The sequence below is a fragment of the Danio rerio genome, chromosome 5, assembly GCF_052040795.2.
Source record: "Danio rerio strain M-AB ecotype USA chromosome 5, GRCz13ab, whole genome shotgun sequence".
NCBI classification, from domain to species: domain Eukaryota; kingdom Metazoa; phylum Chordata; class Actinopteri; order Cypriniformes; family Danionidae; genus Danio; species Danio rerio.
Window position 1 is genome coordinate 22089720 of NC_141025.1, and position 21481 is coordinate 22111200.

General features: G+C 32.3%; 1 protein-coding gene across 3 annotated transcripts in view; it reads right to left on the bottom strand.

The window, feature by feature from the left end:
• The window catches only part of si:dkey-13n15.2, a 31461-nt gene extending 10516 nt beyond the window's left edge, over window positions 1-20945 (bottom strand). Inside the window, exons 1-16 of one of the 3 annotated variants that reach the window (XR_015491119.1) lie at window positions 20539-20945; window positions 20080-20350; window positions 19931-20004; window positions 18506-18568; window positions 14950-15061; window positions 12090-12217; window positions 11745-11880; window positions 10099-10202; window positions 6773-6885; window positions 4830-5021; window positions 4650-4743; window positions 4444-4548; window positions 2414-2581; window positions 1674-1770; window positions 815-963; window positions 574-695 (exon numbers count right to left, since the gene is read on the bottom strand). Coding sequence is in view for 2 of the 3 variants with exons in the window: in XM_087253382.1 (XP_087109508.1) it covers window positions 574-712; window positions 815-963; window positions 1674-1770; window positions 2414-2581; window positions 4444-4548; window positions 4650-4743; window positions 4830-5021; window positions 6773-6885; window positions 10099-10202; window positions 11745-11880; window positions 12090-12217; window positions 14950-15061; window positions 18506-18568; window positions 19931-20004; window positions 20080-20317 (1912 nt within the window). In the remaining variant the exon portion in view is untranslated. Of the gene's footprint in view, window positions 1-573; window positions 713-814; window positions 964-1673; window positions 1771-2413; window positions 2582-4443; window positions 4549-4649; window positions 4744-4829; window positions 5022-6772; window positions 6886-10098; window positions 10203-11744; window positions 11881-12089; window positions 12218-14949; window positions 15062-18505; window positions 18569-19930; window positions 20005-20079; window positions 20351-20538 lie in introns of all 3 variants that reach the window. The other 2 variants (XM_087253382.1, XM_087253381.1) reach the window with 2 other exon arrangements.
• Between the last annotated feature and the right edge of the window lie 536 nt (window positions 20946-21481).

Here is a 21481-nt window from a genome sequence, read left to right on the forward strand (position 1 = left end):
GTTAAAGCAGACGGCACATTTAACTATAAGCCCTCAACAATATTTTCATCCAATCAGCTTTTTTACATTTACACAATGCCATAGTAACATACTAAATAATATTTGCATTTCAAAAATGGCAAATAGGCAGTCAAGCATATTTAAATTTTTTAAAGCCACTAGTAAATCTGATAATGAGCCTAATCAAAAGCGATATCAAGAAGATGGAACTGTGTCCCTATATCAGGATAGCGGGAGACTGAAGCAAAGCGATCTCAAGTCAGCCACAAAACTTGATGGAAGAGGTAACTGTGAGCTTATCTTGAAGATTTTTTTTTTCCGCTTCGCACGTAATAGTGAATTGAATATCAGTAGTGTTAGTAAACTGAAAAGTGATGTTTCATAACAGTTATGTTTTGTAGATTTTGTTTAGTTTTTTTCCGCTATCACCTTTTAATGATGTTATGTTCCAAGAAAACTTAAATTGTGTGGTGGACGTCGATCACGGTGACTTTATTTCCTGGTTTTGTTACGCAAATTGTTCATTTTCAAATTAAGCACTGCATTATTGTATATCATGCAGAGTTTTTATACTTTTCTTGCAGTAGAATGTGAGGAGCGTCTCGGCCTGGCTGCTTCTGAAGGTGTCGAGCAGCTGATGGGAAGCGGACAAAATAACAGTGTGTATCCGAGTCCTTTTCTCTCCAGCGGAGTTACTGTATGACAGCACAAACTATGAAACACAATGACAAAAATCAGCTGAACAACCCATATAAACCCTATGGTTATGACTATATATCAATCCATACATCAAGTGACATCACATTAATCCAACCTGAATGGCTACACCCCTCGCTTCATCCAAAGATTTGTTGTGAGTAAATTCAAATGCTAGAGCTGTGCGCCAGTCAAGTGCTGCCATGGCAACACAGCAGGAGTCAGAACCGGCGATGATGGAGCCATAGCAACCAGATATGTGCATCTCTGCAGAGAGACAGTGATCGAGCCGTGAAAATGTCCAACAGATGCAGTATTTATGAATAACATCCAGCATTCCTGCAATTAATTCAATTGCTGCTCATTCAAATACTGTCAAATTACTATATACTTGACTCATTGCATGATGTTTTAAATTGAATATGGCTTGTAAAGTGCTCAGCATATATGAGCACCCTACACAAATCTCTCATTTAAATAATTATTTTCTATAGGTTGCTTTACAATATTCACAGTTTCTGCAGGTTTCACCAAGTTAAATTTAAGACTTTAAGAGGAACAGAAGTAAAAGACAAAACTTTCATTTTAGTGAACTATCTATTTTAGCTATTGCTGGTTGCTTTATACTTTTGTTTTATAGACTATGATCTGGGCATAAAAAAATAAAATAAAAAAAAAATTATATATATATATATATATATATATATATATATATATATATATATATATATATATATATATATATATATATATATATATATATATATATATATCCTTTTATGTTCTAAAAAAAGAAAGGACATATGGCATTGTAACAACAACCAGGTGAATGCATCATGCCATTTTTATTTTTGTGTGCATTGTATTTACTTTATTTTGTGCATTTATTTTTGTATTCTTTTAAATTACATGTACTTAGTACTTCTTAATCACTCTGTCTTAAAAAACTGGATACTTTTAAAAGCTCATTTAAATACCTTTACTGATGAAAACTCTGAGCTGAACTTTGAAGCCCATCTGCATGTTCACACATCTGCTCAGATCAGCTTGGAAGCGCTCCTGTTCCATCTCTGACTGTAATGAAAAAGCACACTGAAAAATCTATTGTGAAATGATGCAGTTTGGCTATATTCCATCTGCTTTAAATACAGCAGACACTCCTCTTACAGTTCTCACGAGTAACAGTATACGTACAGTAGAAGCCATCTCAGATTAAACAGGAACTGTAATGATGACCAGAGTATAACTATTTTAAATACTATATACTGTACTATTAACATAGCAAAGAGCTTGATTGGACACATTTCCAGTAATCCTTAATCTTCGTTATGTAGTTACTTGTCATGGAGCAGATACTTTTGAGCCAATACAGTTCTCTAATTGCAGGGGCAGTCTTCTTTTAGCAGCACACAGTCCTGTAAAGTGGCTTGCTCAGGGGGACTATAGTGATGGTGTAAGAAGGAAAACTTTGTAGCTCTTTCTGCTAATAGGATATCCATACGAAAACCTTATATAAGCAGCAGAGATTTTCAGCAATAACCAACCATTATGAAATTCCAGGGTAATTCTCGAGGCAACCATAGGGCTGTTTCAAAATTTCAAAACTGTGCATAACTTTTAGAGTAATTGGGCTCTAAGGTTTTCAAACAAGCTTCATCTCACAGGTCTTTAAGGTGTAGTTGATGTCTATAAAGTGCAGTAAAAAGGAATTTATTACCTGTAGACTGCGGTAGCAGAAGAGTCCACCGCCTGTAAGAAAAGGGATGTGCCCTGGCCAAGCTCCACCCACTTCTTGATGAGAGAACACAAAGATATGCACGCAGCAGCCTTGACTGACACACTCTTTGACCAACGAGGTTGAAGAATCTGGTCCTTGAAAGATGGACTAATATGAAATAGAAAAAAATGTTCATTTCAGAATTTTATCATACAAAATGTGCATTGACTTATATTACAAAGCATCTTATAAATATATAACACAAAATACTGTAAAATAAGCAAAATTGCAGGACACAATTGGTGAAGAATCTTTAACTCAGTGTTTGGGTTTGACGATTACAAATGTTTTTAAAGTTGTTGATTGATTTATACTAACATTTTTTATATTTTCAATCCTTTTTCTATTCTAAAACACTATATATATATATATATATATATATATATATATATATATATATATATATATATATATATATATATATATATATATATATATAATATATATTTTTTTTGAGTTTCCAAAAGAAAATGCATATATAACTTAATCTCTCATACAGAAAGAGACTTACAGACCTTGCATATGCTCTGTATTTTCTTCCTTTTAACAACAACTATAAACAGTAAAACATGGTGAGCTACAGTGGGTGATGCTTTAAAATGAGCATTAACGCCTTACCTTGTACCACCAAGGGGCACAAAGGGATGGAATGCGAATGGACAGAAACAGCCTATACAGTAGATGTATATACTCTGCTACTTGTAAATGAAGCATTATAATTCCTTCATTAATGATTAAAAACTTGTTAACAAGCTTTGTTATTATTGTAAACTTGTAAAGTGAAATAAGGATTCATTTTGGAAAGTAAAACTAAACTAATTAAAATGAAAGTACAAACATACATGCAAATAAGTAAGCATAAATAAATAAATAAATAAATAAATAAATAAATAAACAAACAAACGTACAAATCCTTTAGAAGATTGCCATAATTTTCAATTTAAAAGTTACAATTCAGGAAAAATCAGGGAATATTAGTGAAACATACTCAATCCATTTACTCCTAATTAGAAAGAGTATTTCATTATGAAATGAAACTTTATCCATCTTTTAATCCATTCTTCAACTGAAGGTGACTCTAATTTTAACCATTTTTTGTAATTACTTTTTTACTAGCTGCCAGAGGAATAAATAGCAATTTCTTGTCTTTATTAATGCATCCATCTAAATTTATATTACCTAAATATGAAGCGTCTAAATGTATTGTGATCTATTTCCAGTAGAAGGTTAATTTATGAAAATCCCAAAAATCATGATAGTGATTAGCAGCTTTTTTTCCCCACACATTCTTCAGCAAATAGTGCCCTTTCCTCTGTAGAAACCTTAGAACAGTTTTCCAACAGAATTCTCTCCACATGACTGAGCTGGTATAAATTTTATATTTTTAACCAATTTATTTATGAATGAAATTAAAAAATGTGAAAAAGTATATATATATATATATATATATATATATATATATATATATATATATATATATATATATATATATATTTGTTATATATGTTCTGTATTTTGTAAAAGTTCTTTTTCTGAAGAAAAGAGATTTTCTTTTAAACATACAACAGAGATTTTTTTAAACACTAATTTTAATAACTAATTTCTTTTGTCTTTGCTATGATGAAAGTACACAATATTTTTCACAAATTATTTTGCAATATAGTAGTATGCAGCCTAAAGTGAGTAATGTTGACCTTTAAAATAATAATATTGACTTTTTAAATCACTTAAAGAAACGGTTTTATTCCAACCATACTAAAAGAAATGACTTCATAGAAGAAAAGAAATAGGAATGTCCTTGCTCTGTTGAAAAAGTTTTGCCTTCAATTGTAAACATCAATGCGATCTACATTATTTAAATTCTCTACAATGCAATTTTCCCGTTTTTTCTGTGAAATTCAGCATTGGATATACCTCAAATCTAATTCATGGACAATTTTATGGTAAAAATATTTGTTTTTTTATTTCACCTTCGCTTTGCTAGAGCTGAGGAAACCGGATGAGCTTTTCTGATTTGCTCCTTCAGAAACAGCTGAAGAATGAAAGATCAATAACTTTCCAGGAGACCCGGCAGCCTATTAAAACGACATGTAAGGGATTAATAAATAATAAAACTTTTGCTGCATGGACATCGATTTTCCAAGTGAAGGCATGTGCATGTGTTTAATTCTCTTGCCTGAAGAATCTTCAATCCTGCAGAAACAGGAAGCTCTTGCGAGATGCTTCTGTCTTCCAATTCAGGGTCGAAAAGTGCAATTTCGCTTAGAACTCTGTTAAAAAGAAGGATACCATTGTTAACCTTTTGCCATTTATATTAAAAACAATTATTTGAGTAGAACAAACGCTGTGTCAGAACCTCTCAATTATGTGTCTGCAGTCTTTCAGCGGCACCAGAAGCCTGTCCAGCACAGGAAGCTCCAGCTCCTCACAGTCAGTGATGACCATCATGTGAGGGCGAGACAGAGCTGGACTTAAGTTATACAAATGTATTCGGCTGTCATAGGTCATCAAACCCACTTCAAGATCTGATTGGTCAGTTTCATCAGGCCTAAAACAATGCAATAATATCCAAACAATATATTATTATTGGCCACGCTAGATTTAGACCACTAGATTCAGGCTTCCAAGTGAAAGGGACTTACATTGCGAGTAGGTTGATTAATGTTACAGCTTTGGCAATAATAAGAATGTTGACATACATATAATGTCATTTTTGTGACACAGTACAACAATAAATATTTTTTATTCATATCTGTAGGTGTAGGTTTAGATTTGGGGTGGGTGTAGACATAATTACAACACAACAGGTTACTGTAAGAGGTTGGTTTAGGGTTGGGTTTAGGGTGTGTTGACCATACTGTAGGTCTCAAACTCAATTCCTGGAGGGCCGCAGCTCTGCACAGGTTTGCTCCAACTCTGATCAAACACAGCTGATCCAACTAATAAAGGTGTTCATCACTCTTTTGAACACCTTGATTGGTATTACTTAAGGTGTAGACATTATTAAAACACAATAGACCCTTTTCACAAGACTGTTGTGATGCATTAAAAGGTCATCAGCAATTTAAATCCTTTTTTTTATTATATAGAGTTTATTTTAAACATAAAAACCTTTATATATATTCATGTATGTATTATATCATCTTTTATCAAATTACAAAAGAAACAAATTACCACTTACAGTTGAAGTCAGATTTATTAGCCCCCCCTGAATTTTTAGACCGCTTGTTTATTTTTTTCTCCCAATTTCTTTTAACGGAGAGCAAATTTTTTCAACACATTTCTAAACATAATAGTTTTAATAACTCATCTATAATAACTGATTTATTTTATCTTTGCCATGATGACTGTAAATAATATTTTAATAGATATTTTTCAAGACACTTCTACACAGCTTAAAGTGACATTTAAAGGCTTAACTGGGTTAATTAGGTTACCTTGACAGGTTAGGGTAATTAGGCAAGTTATTGTATAACGATGGTTTGTTCTGTAGATTATCGAGAAAAAATATAGCTTAAAGGGGCTAAGAATTTTGTCCCAAAAGTTGTGTTTAAAAAATTAAAAACTGCTTTTATTCAAGCCGAAATAAAACAAATAAGACTTTCTCCAGAAGAAAAAATATTATCAGACATACTGTGAAAATTTCCTTGCTCTGTTAAACATCATTTGGAAAATATTTAAAAAAGAAGAAAAAAATTTGAAGGGGGCTAATAATTCTGACTTCAACTGTATGTGATGCATTTGAATTGCAGGGTGATAGGGCAGGACAGTGAATTTGACATTGTTCTCTCTTTTGGCTACAGTTATTAGTCTCACATTATTTTCTCTCATTTACTTACTGTGCTCTAATTTTACCCAACTATGATGACTTCTGCTACTGAGAAACCTGGAAATGTGAACAAAGGCTAAACAAACATCAAGTAAATATCTAATAAATCAAAAATGTTATGGTGCATTTTATTGACCAAAAGAAATATCAATGAAAAAAATCCAATTGTATTTGTAGTATTTTGTGTATTGTCAGTAAATACTGTACGTATAATTTAACTCGTGTGGAAGTTCTTGGGATATCTTATTTAATGATACAAAACTGTAACTGATCCATTAGTATCCATATATGGTTCATTCCAGCCTGGATCTAGTAACCTGAAACATGTGTGTGCCTGCAGCTGGATAAACAATGGCACAAAATCTAAAAGTATTATGAGTGAAATACCACCTATAATGAGTGAAAAACAATGTAGGGATGGACTTTGGGAACTGGATAGTAAAAATGTTAAAAAACTGAATGACCCTTACCCATTTAAAGCTTGCAACTGAGAACAAATCCGCTGACAGATGTGGTCTAGCTGCCCAGTTCTCATTGCAGCGGCAGAAACATCTATCGCCAGCAGCAAAACAGCAGCTTTACCCTGTTTACAATATCACGAATTGGGTAAAAATGATAAAGAATAACATGACAGAACCCTTTGAAAATTCAGATATACAGTTGAAGTCAGAATTATTAGCCCCCCTGAATTATTAGACCGCTTGTTCATTTTTTCCCCAATTTCTGTTTAACCGAGAGAAGACTTTGACTTTGTCAACACATTTCTAATCATAATAGTTTTAATAACTCATTTCTAATAACTGATTTATTTTATCTTTGCCATGATCACAGTAAATAATATTTGACTAGATATTTTTCAAGACGCTTCTATACAGCTTAAAGTGACATTTAAAGGCTTAACTAGGTTAATTAGGTTAACTAGGCAGGTTAGGGTAATTAGGCAAGTTATTGTATAACAGTGGTTTGTTCTGTAGACTATCGAAAGAAAATATAGCTTAAAGGGGCTAATAATTTTGTCCCGAAAATGGTGTTTAAAAATAAAAACGGCTTTTATTCCAGGCAAAATAAAAGATATAAGATTTTTTTCCAGACAAAAAAATATAATCAGACATACTGTGAAAATTTCCTTGCTCTGTTAAACATCATTTGGGAAATATTTTAAAAAGAAGAAAAAAATTCAAAGAGGGGCTAATAATTCTGACTTCAACTGTATCAATATAATAACTGAGAAGTACAGAATATAATAATCTAGCGTAGCTTTAAAAAATACACTGCAAAAATTGCTTTTCTTACTTAGATTTTTTTGTCTTGTTTCTAGTCCAAATATCTAAAAGTATTTTTTAGATATATTGTCTTGTTTAAATAGAATAAAGTGAGTTTTTCCTTAAATTAGGCAAAATAATCTGCCAATAAGGTAAGCAAAATAATTTTATCACAAATTGAAAAACAAGATTATTTTGCTTACCCCATTGGCAGATTATTTTGCATGATTTCAGGAAAAACTCACTTCGTTTTGGCCTATTATTTCTTAAAACAAGACAATATGTTTTGCTTGTCTAGAAAATGCTTCTTGATTTAAGAATTTGTAGATATTTGGACAAGAAACAAGACAAAAATCTAAGTAAGAAAAGCATTTTTTGCAGTGTATAGTTGAAATAAGCCTTTTATTCTCACTTATTTGGTTAAAACTTTACTCCAGCACTTAGTGTTGCATAATCCTTCAGGGATCATTCTAATGTGCTAATTTGGTACCTAAGAAAAGTTTCTTATTATTATCAGTGGCATCTCTTATTATTATTACTATCACAGTTTTTTCTCTTTCGTTTGAATAACTTGGGGCCATTCTCAATGGTCATGAGGGTGAATTTGACAATCTGAGGTCCCTTTTCTTTGTATTCTCCATCGGAGAATATCACAAGCTTTTATTAAAGGCCAAGTTGATTTTGACATGAACACACTGGTTTGTAGTGCAAGCAGTTTGACCTTTTACTGGTATATGTTATCGCTAGCCATTTAACACATTCACAGAAAAGAGCTTAGTTACACATTGCAAAATAAGGTAGATTACACATAATTTATGCTCCATTTACGCCTTGTATTAAGCCACATTATGCTCAATCTAATAGCAAAACAGGGCCTTAGATTGTTAGATCATGACTAGGCAGTAGTCGGCATTTAATATATTTTGGACATGAGGTTAAACAACTAGAATGTATAGTAACTGTAGAAGTGTTTGAGTCACATAGAGGAGTTAATCTGAATAAAAGATGATTAAAAAAAGCCTTCTGGATTCATATATTAAAATCACTCATGGAATGAATGAGGAATTAGACCTTTCTGTGTTTCTTTAATGGTTTGTTGTTTAGCTATAATGTTGTGAATCATGGATTTTGAGCATGTAGTTACACAATAATGTAATGAAAATGTATTTTTAATGTTTTGGACTGTAAGAATTTCATTGAATTGGTGTAGACATAAGTGAAAGATGATAATCAATATGCTATTTTCCTGTGAAGTAATGCTTATAAAGATGAAGGTAAATACTTCTTGTGTGGTTAATTAATGTATACTGAAATGAAAATGAGATTGTTTTTAATTATTGACTGGCCGTCTAACTAATAAAGTAATGTGATTGACTGTGGGATAAAAGGGTGTTTTTTATGATTGAAAAATTTAAAATAAAAACTATACAAATTAATTATTTATTGAGTGTGAATCATGACCTACTGAATAGGTCTTCATGACTGGGCCCACGTGAAATCTACGCCTGCAGAAAATTCTATTTATTTTACTTATGTAAATGAGTGTAAAACTAAATGTGTGTGTATATTTTTTTAATTCACAATTTTGAAATATAATATGTAATATGCAAATGTTTAGATGAGTTTTGTAGAATACAATTTGTAAAACAATATTTTTTGTCTTTTGATGGATGTATTCTATGAGAGAGCTATAACTGGCTTCACATTAACCCTTAAGTAAAAGTTAAGACATTTTTATTACTAATTTATGTGTAAGTCTTCAGCTTTCAAAATCATTCTGCATAAATCCTGAGATTTTTTAGTAGAACAGAACAAAACAGAAATTCCTGCACATATATAGCAAAAACTGTAGAGATTCTGTCTAGCACTCTAGTCCAAGTCATGACTTAATAAACTCTCGTTGCTTTATATAATTTGCTCTATCTGAAATCATAATGTGACCACATTACCCCTATCCTGAGGGACCTGGATTGGCTGCCCATTCAATTGAAAACTGATTTTAAAGTTCTCTTACTGGTGTATAAATCTTTATATAATCTAGCCCCTAGATATCTTTCAGAGCTTTTTATACTCCCACTAGAAATGTAAAATCCAGTCATTGGAATCTAATTGAACCTCATTCACTTTTAGACATTAAAAGCAGCTTGTTATGCTGCTAGAACATAAAAACACTCTTGTTTGTAGAGCAAGTAGTTTTACTATTTTCTGCCATTTATTATTCCTTGTCATTTTCCCAACTGAATTGGAAGTTATTTAAAACAATGGCAACAACGTGGGCATTTCCACATTGCAGAATTCTGCAGATATTTCTGTTTATAAACATTCATCTGTTATTAATCTTGTTTTTTAAATATTAATGTTTTATTGTTTGCACTTTGGTCAGACGTGAGGATGTTTTTATATGTGCCAAATAACTAAATAAATTTTATATTGAACTTTCAAACGCTGATGTGTACCATAGTAAACCACAATACAAAGAACATACGCAGCAGAAAAAATACAATGCTTAAAACAAATTTCACAGCCTTTCTTACCGTCTGTTTTTCCAGGATCTCATATGAGCCGAGACTGAGCTCAGGTTTTTTTTCCCAGTCGACACGGCGACCCTGATTGGTGGGCTGATAGGACTGCCATGGCACTGCAAGAAAAAAAAAGACAGTTAAGATGGCAACACATACAGTTGAAGTCTGAAATAATAGCCCTCCAGTTAAATTTTAATTCTTTCATATATTTTCCTCAATTTCTGTTTAAGGGAGAGAAGACTTTTTTTCTCAACACATTTCTAAACATAATAGTTTTAATAACTAATTTCTAATAATTAATCAGATTTTTTTTTATCTTTGCCATGATGACAGTACATAATATTTTACTAGATATTTTTCAAGATACTAGTATTCAGACTAAAGAGTTATTTAAAGGCTTAACTAGGTTAATTAGGTCAACTAGGCAAGTTAATCAAAAAATATATATTGCTTACGAGGGCTATTAATATTGTCACGAGTTGTGTCTGTGTTGAGTTCATGTAGTTGTTGTGTCATGTGGAGTCCCATGTGTTTGTTCCATGTGCTTTTGTTTACGTCATGTGATTCCTTTATTCTGTTTTGCCACCATTTATTAATGTTTATTAGTTCACACACTGGTATGTATAAAGTTTAATCATGTCTTGTCTATTTTTACCCATAAGTGGGCCCACATGAAATCTGTGAGCACAGTAATCTGCTGATTTCAGCAGATTTTTAGCCCTTCATTGAGTCTATTTATCTGCTTGTGTAAACGTGTGTAAATTTATATTTATTCCGTTTTTAAATTAATTTCAGTAATATTATTGACAAATATGAAAATGTTCATATGGTTTATGTACAATACAGTTTGTAAAGTAATATTTTCTGTCTTTTGTTAATATATTATATGATATAATTGCTTTGTTTACAAAATAAGCGGATCTAGATAAATTTGCAATGTAAACATTAAATAAAAGTTAAAATGGTATTATTTTTCATTTCATAAATAACACATATACATTTTTAGTTATGATACTTCCAAAATAATTCCACATAAATCTGCAATTTTTTTACAAAATTCTCTGCAGAAATAGCAAAATATGTCTACAGATTCTGTTTGGCCCTAGTTATGAGTGTCATTAGTTCTTTGTCTGGTGTTCTTTTGTTACGACTCATTATCCAGCTAGCGTTTGATGCTCCAGTTCCTGTTGTGAGTGTTACTGTGTAAATAAATACATGTTTTGATAATTCCTGAGATCTGTGAAATTTTTTTTAATTGAATTTGTTCTAGCAAAAACAAAACAAAATGTCTTTTTCTAGAAGAAAAATATTATAGGAAATACTGTGAAAAACAAATCTTTCCTCTGTTAAACATAATTTGGGAAATATTGGAAAAGAAAGGAAAACATTTTTTTTTTACTTTAACTGCACTGTGAAAAGCCTTTAAAAAGGAGCAAACACAATTCCTTGAATGCAACACAATTATTTTACATAAAAAAATCAGTAAACCCATTGATTAAACCTTTATAATTATGCGCATAGTTTGTTTGCTTAATCATTATAAGGCAACAAGTTAGCTTTTTTTAGGTAAAGTCAACTAATTGCTTTTTACAGTGTGTAAATACAGTACACAGCTTTACCCGAAAACTGAGAATGACTGTAAGCCAAACAAGACATACCTTCGGTGAGTTTGTCACAGAAAGGACAGTAGAATCTTTGCCCGCAGTCCTGCCAGCTCATAGCAGGGCTCATGAAGGCCCCGCAGTGAACACAGCCCTTAACACAATCTCCTGCCTCACACGCTGGCACATCACGCTGCGGAAAACATTCCCATAACACGTTTAAAAGAGGAGCTTATACTTAAATGGATCAAACAACACTGAGGATGATGTGAAGGTGACAAAATGACACTAACGTCACTAAACATCTTTGCAAACATATGAAAAACAAAGGTGAGATTTTCTTCAGGATATGCTTTTACATTTCGCACACCCTTAACTATATGCGCTCTACTTCTTTCATACTTCTCCTCTCGGAGGTCTGGCCAGCGGACACACGATTGCACCCAGCGGGAGATGACTCTTCTGGGCTGACGGAGCCTCCACGGGGAAGCTGTAGGTCGTGCAGCGGACATAACGTGGTGTGGCATTACCTGGGAAGCGCAGTAGAGAGCAAAGAAATAAAAAAGAGAGTATACATTGTGTTATGCAATATTATCATTTTATTGGTTAGCATGCTGGTAGATTATTTAACAGCACATCAACAGTAGCATTGCTCTCTATCCATGACCATTAAATGGATAATTCACCCCCAAATGAAAATTTACTGGCTCTAAAGCTTTATGAGTTTTTTCTACTGTTGAGAACAAAAGAGGATATTTTGAGAAAAGTTGAAAACCTGTAACCACTGACATCTATTGTATGAAAAACAAATACTGTGGGAGTCAATGGTTACAGGTTTTCTACTTTCTTCAAAATATTTTCTTTTGTGTTCAACAGAAGAAAGAAACTCACACAAGTTTGTGACTAGCGAAGGGAGAGTAAATGATGACAGAATTAAAATTTTTTAGTGAACTATGCCTTTAAATACTGTAATATATAATAATACTGTATATTCTTTTTGGCTTAGTCCCTTTATTAATCATGAGTCGTCACAGCGGAATGAACCGCCAACTTATCCAGCATATATTTTACGCAGCGCATGCCCTTCCAGCCGCAACCCAACTCTGGGAAACAGGCATACACTCTTGCATTCAGACACATACACTACAGCCAATTTAGCTTATATTCACGTCTTTGGACTGTGGGGGAAACCAGAGCACCCAGAGGAAACCTACGCGAACACAGGGAGAACATGCAAACTTCCCACAGAAATGCCAACTGACCCAGCCAGGACTTGAGCCAGCAACCTTCTTGCTGTGAGGTGATCATGCTACCCACTATGCCATTTTGATGCCCTACTTAAGGCAACATTTAAGAATTTGTATTCATTAATTATTTTACTGCCTGTGTGTGAACAGCATGTCGCAAAATATAAAAAAAGAATGTCTTATTTGAAAGCCTAGACCAGGGATGGGCAAATTTAATCCTGGAGGGCTGGTGTCCCTACAGAGTTTTGTTCCAACACTAGTCAAACACACCTGAACAAACTAATCAGTGTCTTCAAGATCACTTGAACTCTATAGGGAGGTCTGTTTGAATAGGGTTGGAGCTAAACTATGCAGGACACTGGCCCTCCATGATCAAGTTTGCCCACACCTGGCCTAGACTCGTATGTACTCGAAAAATTTAAAGAATGTAATTTTTTTCTGTTTATGACACAGAAACTTGTCCATTGTGCAGAATAACGCTGAAAAAAGGAGCCATTTTATACAGTAATATAAATGTGTTTTTTAAAAAAATATAAGCTATAATCTTACTATATTACCTAACCTGTCGACATGACACCGATAAACTACAGAGCTTATGCAAATAATTCCACATACACACTATTATTATATACTTTCTTAATTACCATTTTCTCATTACTGTCATCTTTCATGTATTTACTTTATTTTTCATTCATTTTCCTTTGGTTTAGTCCCTTATTTATCAGGGGTTTCCACAGCAGAATGAACCGCCAACCATTCTTCCAGCATATGTTTTATGCACCAGATGCCCTTCCAGCCACAACCCAGTACTGGGAAATATTTTACTATTTTTTTTATTAATATAATTACAATAATTCATGAAATGAAATAAATTCTTAACATTTAGTGTTGTTTGCCCCTTTTAATATTTGCCCCCTCATTCTAGAATACTTTCAGTCTGAACTAAAAATATCTGAGCCCATCCCAAATTAATCATTTCGCTCTATCCTTTATAACAAACAACAACAGGTCATTTCTCAATGCATGTGTTTTTAACATATTGGTATGTGGTATAGAGAAATAACTAAACTGTATTTTTATATTATCTTTACTTTTTATTCATTTTAATTTTTTTCATAAGGCGTGTGATGCGCACCTCTTGGTCAGGTCACCCTTGTAAATGAGATCTTAATCTTAATTGTTTTTTTTTCTGGCTAAATAAAAAATCATATAATCCATCACATTTAAATTTTTTTCTTAAAAATTAAATAAATAAATAAACAAACAAACAAACAAACAAACAAACAAACAAACAAACAAACAAATAAATAAATAAATAAATAAATAAATAAATAAATAAATAAATAAATAAATAAACGGATACATAAAAAATATCAAAGAGATACGTTTTATAGGCCACCACCTGAAAGTGATGGTTTTGGTGATGGTACAGTTAGCCAAAAAGTGCCAAACTGTTTTTTTTTTTTTTATTATTAGTAGTAGTAGTAGTACATAGTAATAGTAGTATTTAATTATAGTATTTTATTATTATTAAATTACTATATTACTAATATTACTAAATAACAATACAATATTTCACAAAAATAATTAAATTATTTAATATTTTTATTTAATAATATTCATTATAATACAAAAAATCTTTCTAATTATTTAAATGACCGATTAATACTTTTAAAATAGCCTCATTAAAAAATAAACAGTAGTCTGTGCTTCTGTCAGCAGGACTCCACCATTAATGTGCTGCTGTATTTATGAGACTGAAAAACAGCATCTGTGTTTGAGATTATAATTAGGTCTGTTTATAAGAATAACAGCTGTCAATTTTTCACTACCTTTGTGTCTCTGGCACCATCGCTGTTTGAAGTCAGTTAACGTCAAAATAATCTTCAACAAAAGCACAACAAAAGCTGTCGCGATGAGATAAAGCAGGTGCATCGCATTTATGTTTTATGCTCTTTTGTAAACGAGGTCAAAGGATAATGTTTCTAAATTAGTCTACAGTGACAGTGCAGTACCTCTGTCCTCCAGGGTGCACAAGGTTGAGGAAAGAGGAGGAACTGAAGATTTGGACTCTGAAGCAAACACTTTCCCTTCCCACTGCATCTTGTCCTCTTTAATCACCTGCACCTGCACATTTAGGAGAGACAGGATGCAGAAATTGAATGTTGCATAAATCCTAATCACCAATCAATAACATGAAACAATACTCTCAAAAGCATTATATTTATTATTCGCTAATAATAACAGGTTTAACATGTAGATACACAGGATTTCGGAGCTTCATTATACCAGCAATCTTCGGTAAACATTGGTCGCTCTCTATCACAATTTCAATAAACTATCAATGAAAAATTTGTGAAATATTAATGTACAGTTGAAGTAAAAGGCTTTAATTGTGTCAGATATTATTAATTCTGCAAAAATATACAGATTTTAGAGTGACCTAATTCTGAGAGGGTTTTTATTTAGTACCTACTACAACAGTACTGTAGTAAAAACGTGTTTTACTATGTTTCTATGTGTGAAGACGACGAACAGAGAATATATATACGGTAGTTCTAGACTAAAAGATTAAATAACTAGCAAATACACACAATACAAATGAATCCTTCTGTGAACTTTTGTAATGTGATTAAATGTTAATGAATCAGTCTATCAGTAGTTCTTATAAATATATATATTTTAGCTGACGAGGATCATTCATTTGCTTTGTGTCAAGCTCTAATGCAAGTGGATTTTTGACCAGCGGATGTGTGCAAATTTGCAGTTTCTCTCAGAAGCTTTATATTTATTATTTACTATTAAAAACAGTTTTTCTGGGCTTCTTTAAATCAGCAATCTACTGTGACCATTGGTACTGTAGCTCTCTATCACAATTACAATAAACTATCAATGAAAAATGAGTGAAAATATTAATGTACAGTTGCAGTAAAACGCTTAAATTGTGTCAGCTATTATTACTTCTGCAAAAATATAAAGATTTCAGTGACCTGATTCTGTGATGGTTTTTATATACTAGCTAATACAACAGTACAGTAGTAAAACATGTTTTACTATGTTTCTATGTGTGAAGACGAGTGGAGAATATAGAATACTAGACTACATGCAATAAAAAATTATCATTCTGTGACCGTATATAATGTGATTAAAGGTAATGCCATCATAAATCTAATTTCTTTTAAATATATTTAAGCTGACAAGGATCATTCATTTGCTTTGTGTCAAACTTTAAAGCAATCACAGCCAGGTTTTTGACCAGCGAATGTGTGCAAATTTGCAATTTGTCTGTCATTAAAATGATGGCATCAACTTATGTTTTTAAAAACAGATTACAAAGTTTGTTGTAGCTACAGAATACATTCATTCTTTTTTATGATAAAAGATTAAATGCTACTGTATGCACAGGTTACTTAGGTGTAGTAGGCTACTGTCTATAACTAACTTTAAAGGGGGCCTATTATGCATTGGATCAAACAATACTGTGTCATTATAGCCAGCCTTTAATGTCCTCTAAAAATGTGTTAATTAGTTCTATTTTTTATAATCAATTTTCATAAAAGCAATCTGCAGAACCACTTTGATTGACAATCCCACTTATTTTACATGTCATCAGAGGGGGAAAGCCAAATCCATTACTAACAATCTCTCCCTCAATAGCATAAACAGCCCTAAGTGAGAAGCAGCCGACCATCGAAATTTCTCTCTATCTTGGCAGCCTATCTGCTCTCAGACCTCAAATACATACACTGTAACATATAAGCCTTTATAGACATATTAGTGTTCTTGTTTAAAGACATTGCAGTGCGTATTCAAACAACAAAATGTTTATTTTCACTCGAGACATGTTCAGCTGCTCTGTTGTGAAATGAAGTTGACTGCCCTCAGTCATTCAAAAGAAAAAAATATGCCTTCAAAAAAAACTTGCACACTAACCCGATCATCACAGCTAGATTCTTAGCCCATATGCTAACTTTTAATCAACATGTGTAAGCACATTAGCATGCCTTCTGTCAGTTCACTGAATGTACAGGTGAGAAATGTGACAGGAACAGATCTATACTGTCCATCCAGAACATTGGTGGAAAGTAATGAATACTTAAATTACTGTAACTGAGCAGTTCAGGAATTGTTCTGTGCTGTGAGTAGTTTTAAAAATGTGTACACATTTAGTGCTGTACAGGTACTTTTATTGTGCTATTTTTCTTCAACCTACAGTCATTACTTAGTTTAATTATTTTAGGTCTATGGTGATTAGCGAAGTGGTATTCAGTTCTGTCATTCTCGTCAAATCAAATCGTGCACAGAAAAATCCCATCAGACAGATCGACCTCGAGACACGGCCGCTTTTTAAAAACGGCACACAGCATGGAAGGATTAAAAGTGCCCAAGAGGATGCAAAACCATTACACACAATAACCAAGAAACTGTTTACACTGTATGTCACTGCTGAGAAGATAAAGGATGCCTATTGTATGATGACTGAAATCACCAAATGGCCTTTAACAAAAATTTAATTGCACTACAGAATGTTTCGTTTTCAAACACATGCACACATTCCATGTATTTCACAAGTGCTGCATGAGCCTGGTTTGCGGCTCCAGCTGCTGGACACTGGCCCACATGGAATCTGTGCATGCAGAATTTCGCAGATTTTCCGCAGATTTTTAGCCCATCATTAATTCTGTTTATTTACTTGAGTAAATGTTTGTAAAACTAAATTTATTCAGTTTTTAAATTAATTACAGTAATATTATTGACTAATATGAAAATTTCATTTGATTTATGTACAATGCAGTGTGTAAAGTAATATTTTCGTCTTTTAGTAGATATATTATATGAGACTTGCTTTGTCCAAATACTTGTTTTGTTACCAAATAAAGTGAATCCAATTAGATTTGCATTTTAAACATTAAATAAAAGTTAAAAAGGTATTATTTTTTTATTTCACATATTAAGGTTTTAGTTATGATACTCCAAAAATAATTCCGCAGAAATCCACAGTTTTTACCAAAATACTCAGCAGAAATAGCAAAAAACGTCCGCAGATTCCGTCTGGCCCAACTTATAGCTTCTTAGTCCGGGCTCAATGTGCATGAACTAAGAATTAGCATTTCGTCACAGGTAGTTTTTTGCCCCTTATGTTACACTGATTTCGCTCTGCATGTAAACGCAAAACCTGTCGTGTGTTATAAGTCCATATATTAATGTAATGTAATGTAGTGTGATTCTCACATTAACTTCATCTCACAATTTAAATGTATAGTCCATAAATGGGAAATAACTTAATTTGGACTTAGAAATACACTTATATAGATAATAAAATAAATTCAAGCTACTTTTTTTATTTGCAGGCTATGTAATGTTATGCTGTGTAGTATATCACATTGTAATACTCACTACTCAAACCACTTGAGTACTTTTAGATACTAAACTTACTTTGAGTAGTTTCCTGGATATTTGCAACACATATGCATCTTGAGTATGTTTTTTTAGCACACTTTACACCACTAAATCAGACGATAGAAGCCTTACTAAATAATAGCAGATAGAAGATAGAATAGAAGATTTTACCACACTAGGAAGAAGCTGAGGATCCAGGCCATACCGGGACTCTAATTTAGACACTGGGCTCGTCTGACAAAACACAAGACAATAAAATGATTCTTGGGTAAATTCAATTCATGTGAGACTCATTGTTTCTGTAAAAGAAGAGAATGAGACAATTAAAACAGAGGGCAAATTTAACGCTTCACTTTTTCTAACTACACACAAGCTGACAAATAACGTCACTTTTTCAGCATTTGCTCATTAAATTTCTTTCTCTGTCTGTGAAAAATTTTAACGTGAAACCTTTTTTTGTGATTTTTTCGAATTTTCTAAACTTCCATATCTAATGGAATTGTGATATTTTTAATACTAATCTAATGTTAAGATGTTTTTAACCACTAAATAATAGTAAAGGTTATCCACAATCACAAATGCTGGCAGCAGGGTTATTACAGTGCTCAGCATATATTAGTACACCCCCCACAAATCTATCTTTTAAACTCATATTTTTAATAGGAAGCTATACAATATTATATTTGTGCATATATATTAAATTAGTCATTACTGAAGCCAAATCTAGAGGTTATCTAACAAAATAGCTTACAATAGCAGTCCAAAAATTAGTAAACAGAGATAAATTATATAAAAAATAATAATAAAAAAAAAAGAGTTAAAATCAAGCAAAAACGGAAAAATTTACTTGAAATTTTGTAGGTTGTAAATTGTTTTTGTAATACTTGCTTGAATTTAATTGTATTATCTTTTAATTTCTAAATATGTTTGATGACTAAAATATTGTTTTAATAAATATATCTGTTAAAAAAATCTGTTCTGTTTAAATGCACCAATATATATAACCTATTTAACTAAGAAATGGAGGAAAATATTCATTTTCAAAATGGGGTTTACTCAATTATGCTGAGTACTGTATATAAAATGAAAATAAAACAATATATATCGAAATTATTAGCACTACAATAATTTTTGATTTTCCTAAACTTCCATTTTTAATGACAGTTTGATGTGTTTAATACTAACCATATGTTATTATGCTTTTAATCACTAAATAATATTAAGGTTATCCAGAATCAAAACTGCCGGTGGCAGGGTTATTATAGTTATCTAAAATGCAAAAATAAAACTTTTTATATCCAAATTATATGCACTATTTTAATTGCTTAAATTATTGGTAATTTAATAAAATTAATATAATATAATATGATATAATATAATATGATATAAATATTATTTAAATAATATTGATATATAACTTTGAATAACAAAGTTATTCAACTTAAATAACAAATAATAATAATAACAATAAACAAAATTTATTTATTGACGATAAATAAATAAATAAATAAATAAATAAATAAATAAATAAATAAATAAATAAATAAATAATAATAAAAACAAATAATAAAAAATCCCCAACACTCTCATGCTCACTGGTAATGAGTAGCTTTTCTGTGGCATCCCTTGAGCTGACATATTTGTGAACTCAGGAACAGCTCTAAATGCATCTGTAAAAAAAAAACAGTATCATGTTTGATTTTTTCCATCACATATGGAAATTCCCCATAGCTCATGTTGCTTACCTGGGTGTGATTGCTGTGACGGGTCCCAGTACAGTGACGGTGGACGTGGTACAGTCATGTGGTTCACTGTGGTCACACTGGATGCTGCTCTCTGCTGATCCGGGGTCAGGTTTGGATAGTGATGTGGAGGAGCTGGACAGCTTAAAGAAGGCATGGCTGGGTTCCTGTAGTGGCTCTGTTCGGCCCATATCTCCTGTGGTGGTTGCGTATGGCTCTGGTTTACAGCAGGAACCTCCATTTTATGACCAATTCAATCTAACGTTAACGTTACCTGTATAACCAAAGACAACATAAGAGAGCAAAATCATTCTGCTTCATGTTCTAAACAGAAATAAAATCCCATAATAAGCACTAAACACAGCCTGAATGTCATGATGTAGCTGTAGTATGTCTCTAAATGTTATGTAACGTCACTGACAAATATTTCAGATTATAATTGTAAAAATTCGGCATATTTACATATCAATCATACTAGCAGCAGCAGTGATGATCAGCTGATTGTCCGCATCACACCGTTATAAACGCGCTCCTGGGTCTGCTATTTTCAAACATATTTATTTGATCCACGGCACTTAGAAAATTAAACTTTACCGCGTGACGCCTCATGTTTGGTTATTTCAGCACAGGTCGTCCTGTCATTGAGAGAAATAGTAGATATCAGTACGGAAATACGGGTACTGATGCAGAAAACGGTCGCCCGGGTTACCGTCAGCCAACGCTGTTTCAGTCTTCGGTTTCGTTACTGCTTTGATAAGAGAAAATACGTAAAATATAACAAATAAAGCGTTTCAATCATTTAAAATCCATGTTTTATGTCCTAAGAGAAAACGGAAATGAGCGCACAATATCTCACACAAATTGTAGTTGTAATATCATTGTTACTACCTAAAGATGGCAGCACTGCGACACTAAAAACCAACGTGAACTTCCGCTGGGACAGTGGCAAATAGGGAAATTATGGTTTAGTCTTTAATTTAAGTTATATTGCGTAAAATGTGTATTCATTCTTATATGAAATTCAGGAAAGAACAGATCTTGGGGTAAGCTAACACAATATAATCAATAGGCTGATTATTTTTCGCAAAAACATATTTTTTCTCAGTATTTTCCCTTTTCACTCACCACTACTAAATACAGTAAGCTAACATGCATACATTTTGGGTGAATTTCGGTTTTGAATTGTGAACATTGTAAATGAATGTCATAAAAAATGTTTTGTGTTTCCAAAATATATACATTCTCAAAATGGATAACAATAGGGACCCTTTTAAAGTTATTATCTGTTCTATGGTTTGCCTTAATAAGAATGTGTTTTGAGTAAAATGTTAACTTTTATTTGATAGACTACTTATAATGTATATTTTATATATCAAATAGTCTAAGAATACTAGCACTAAGAATA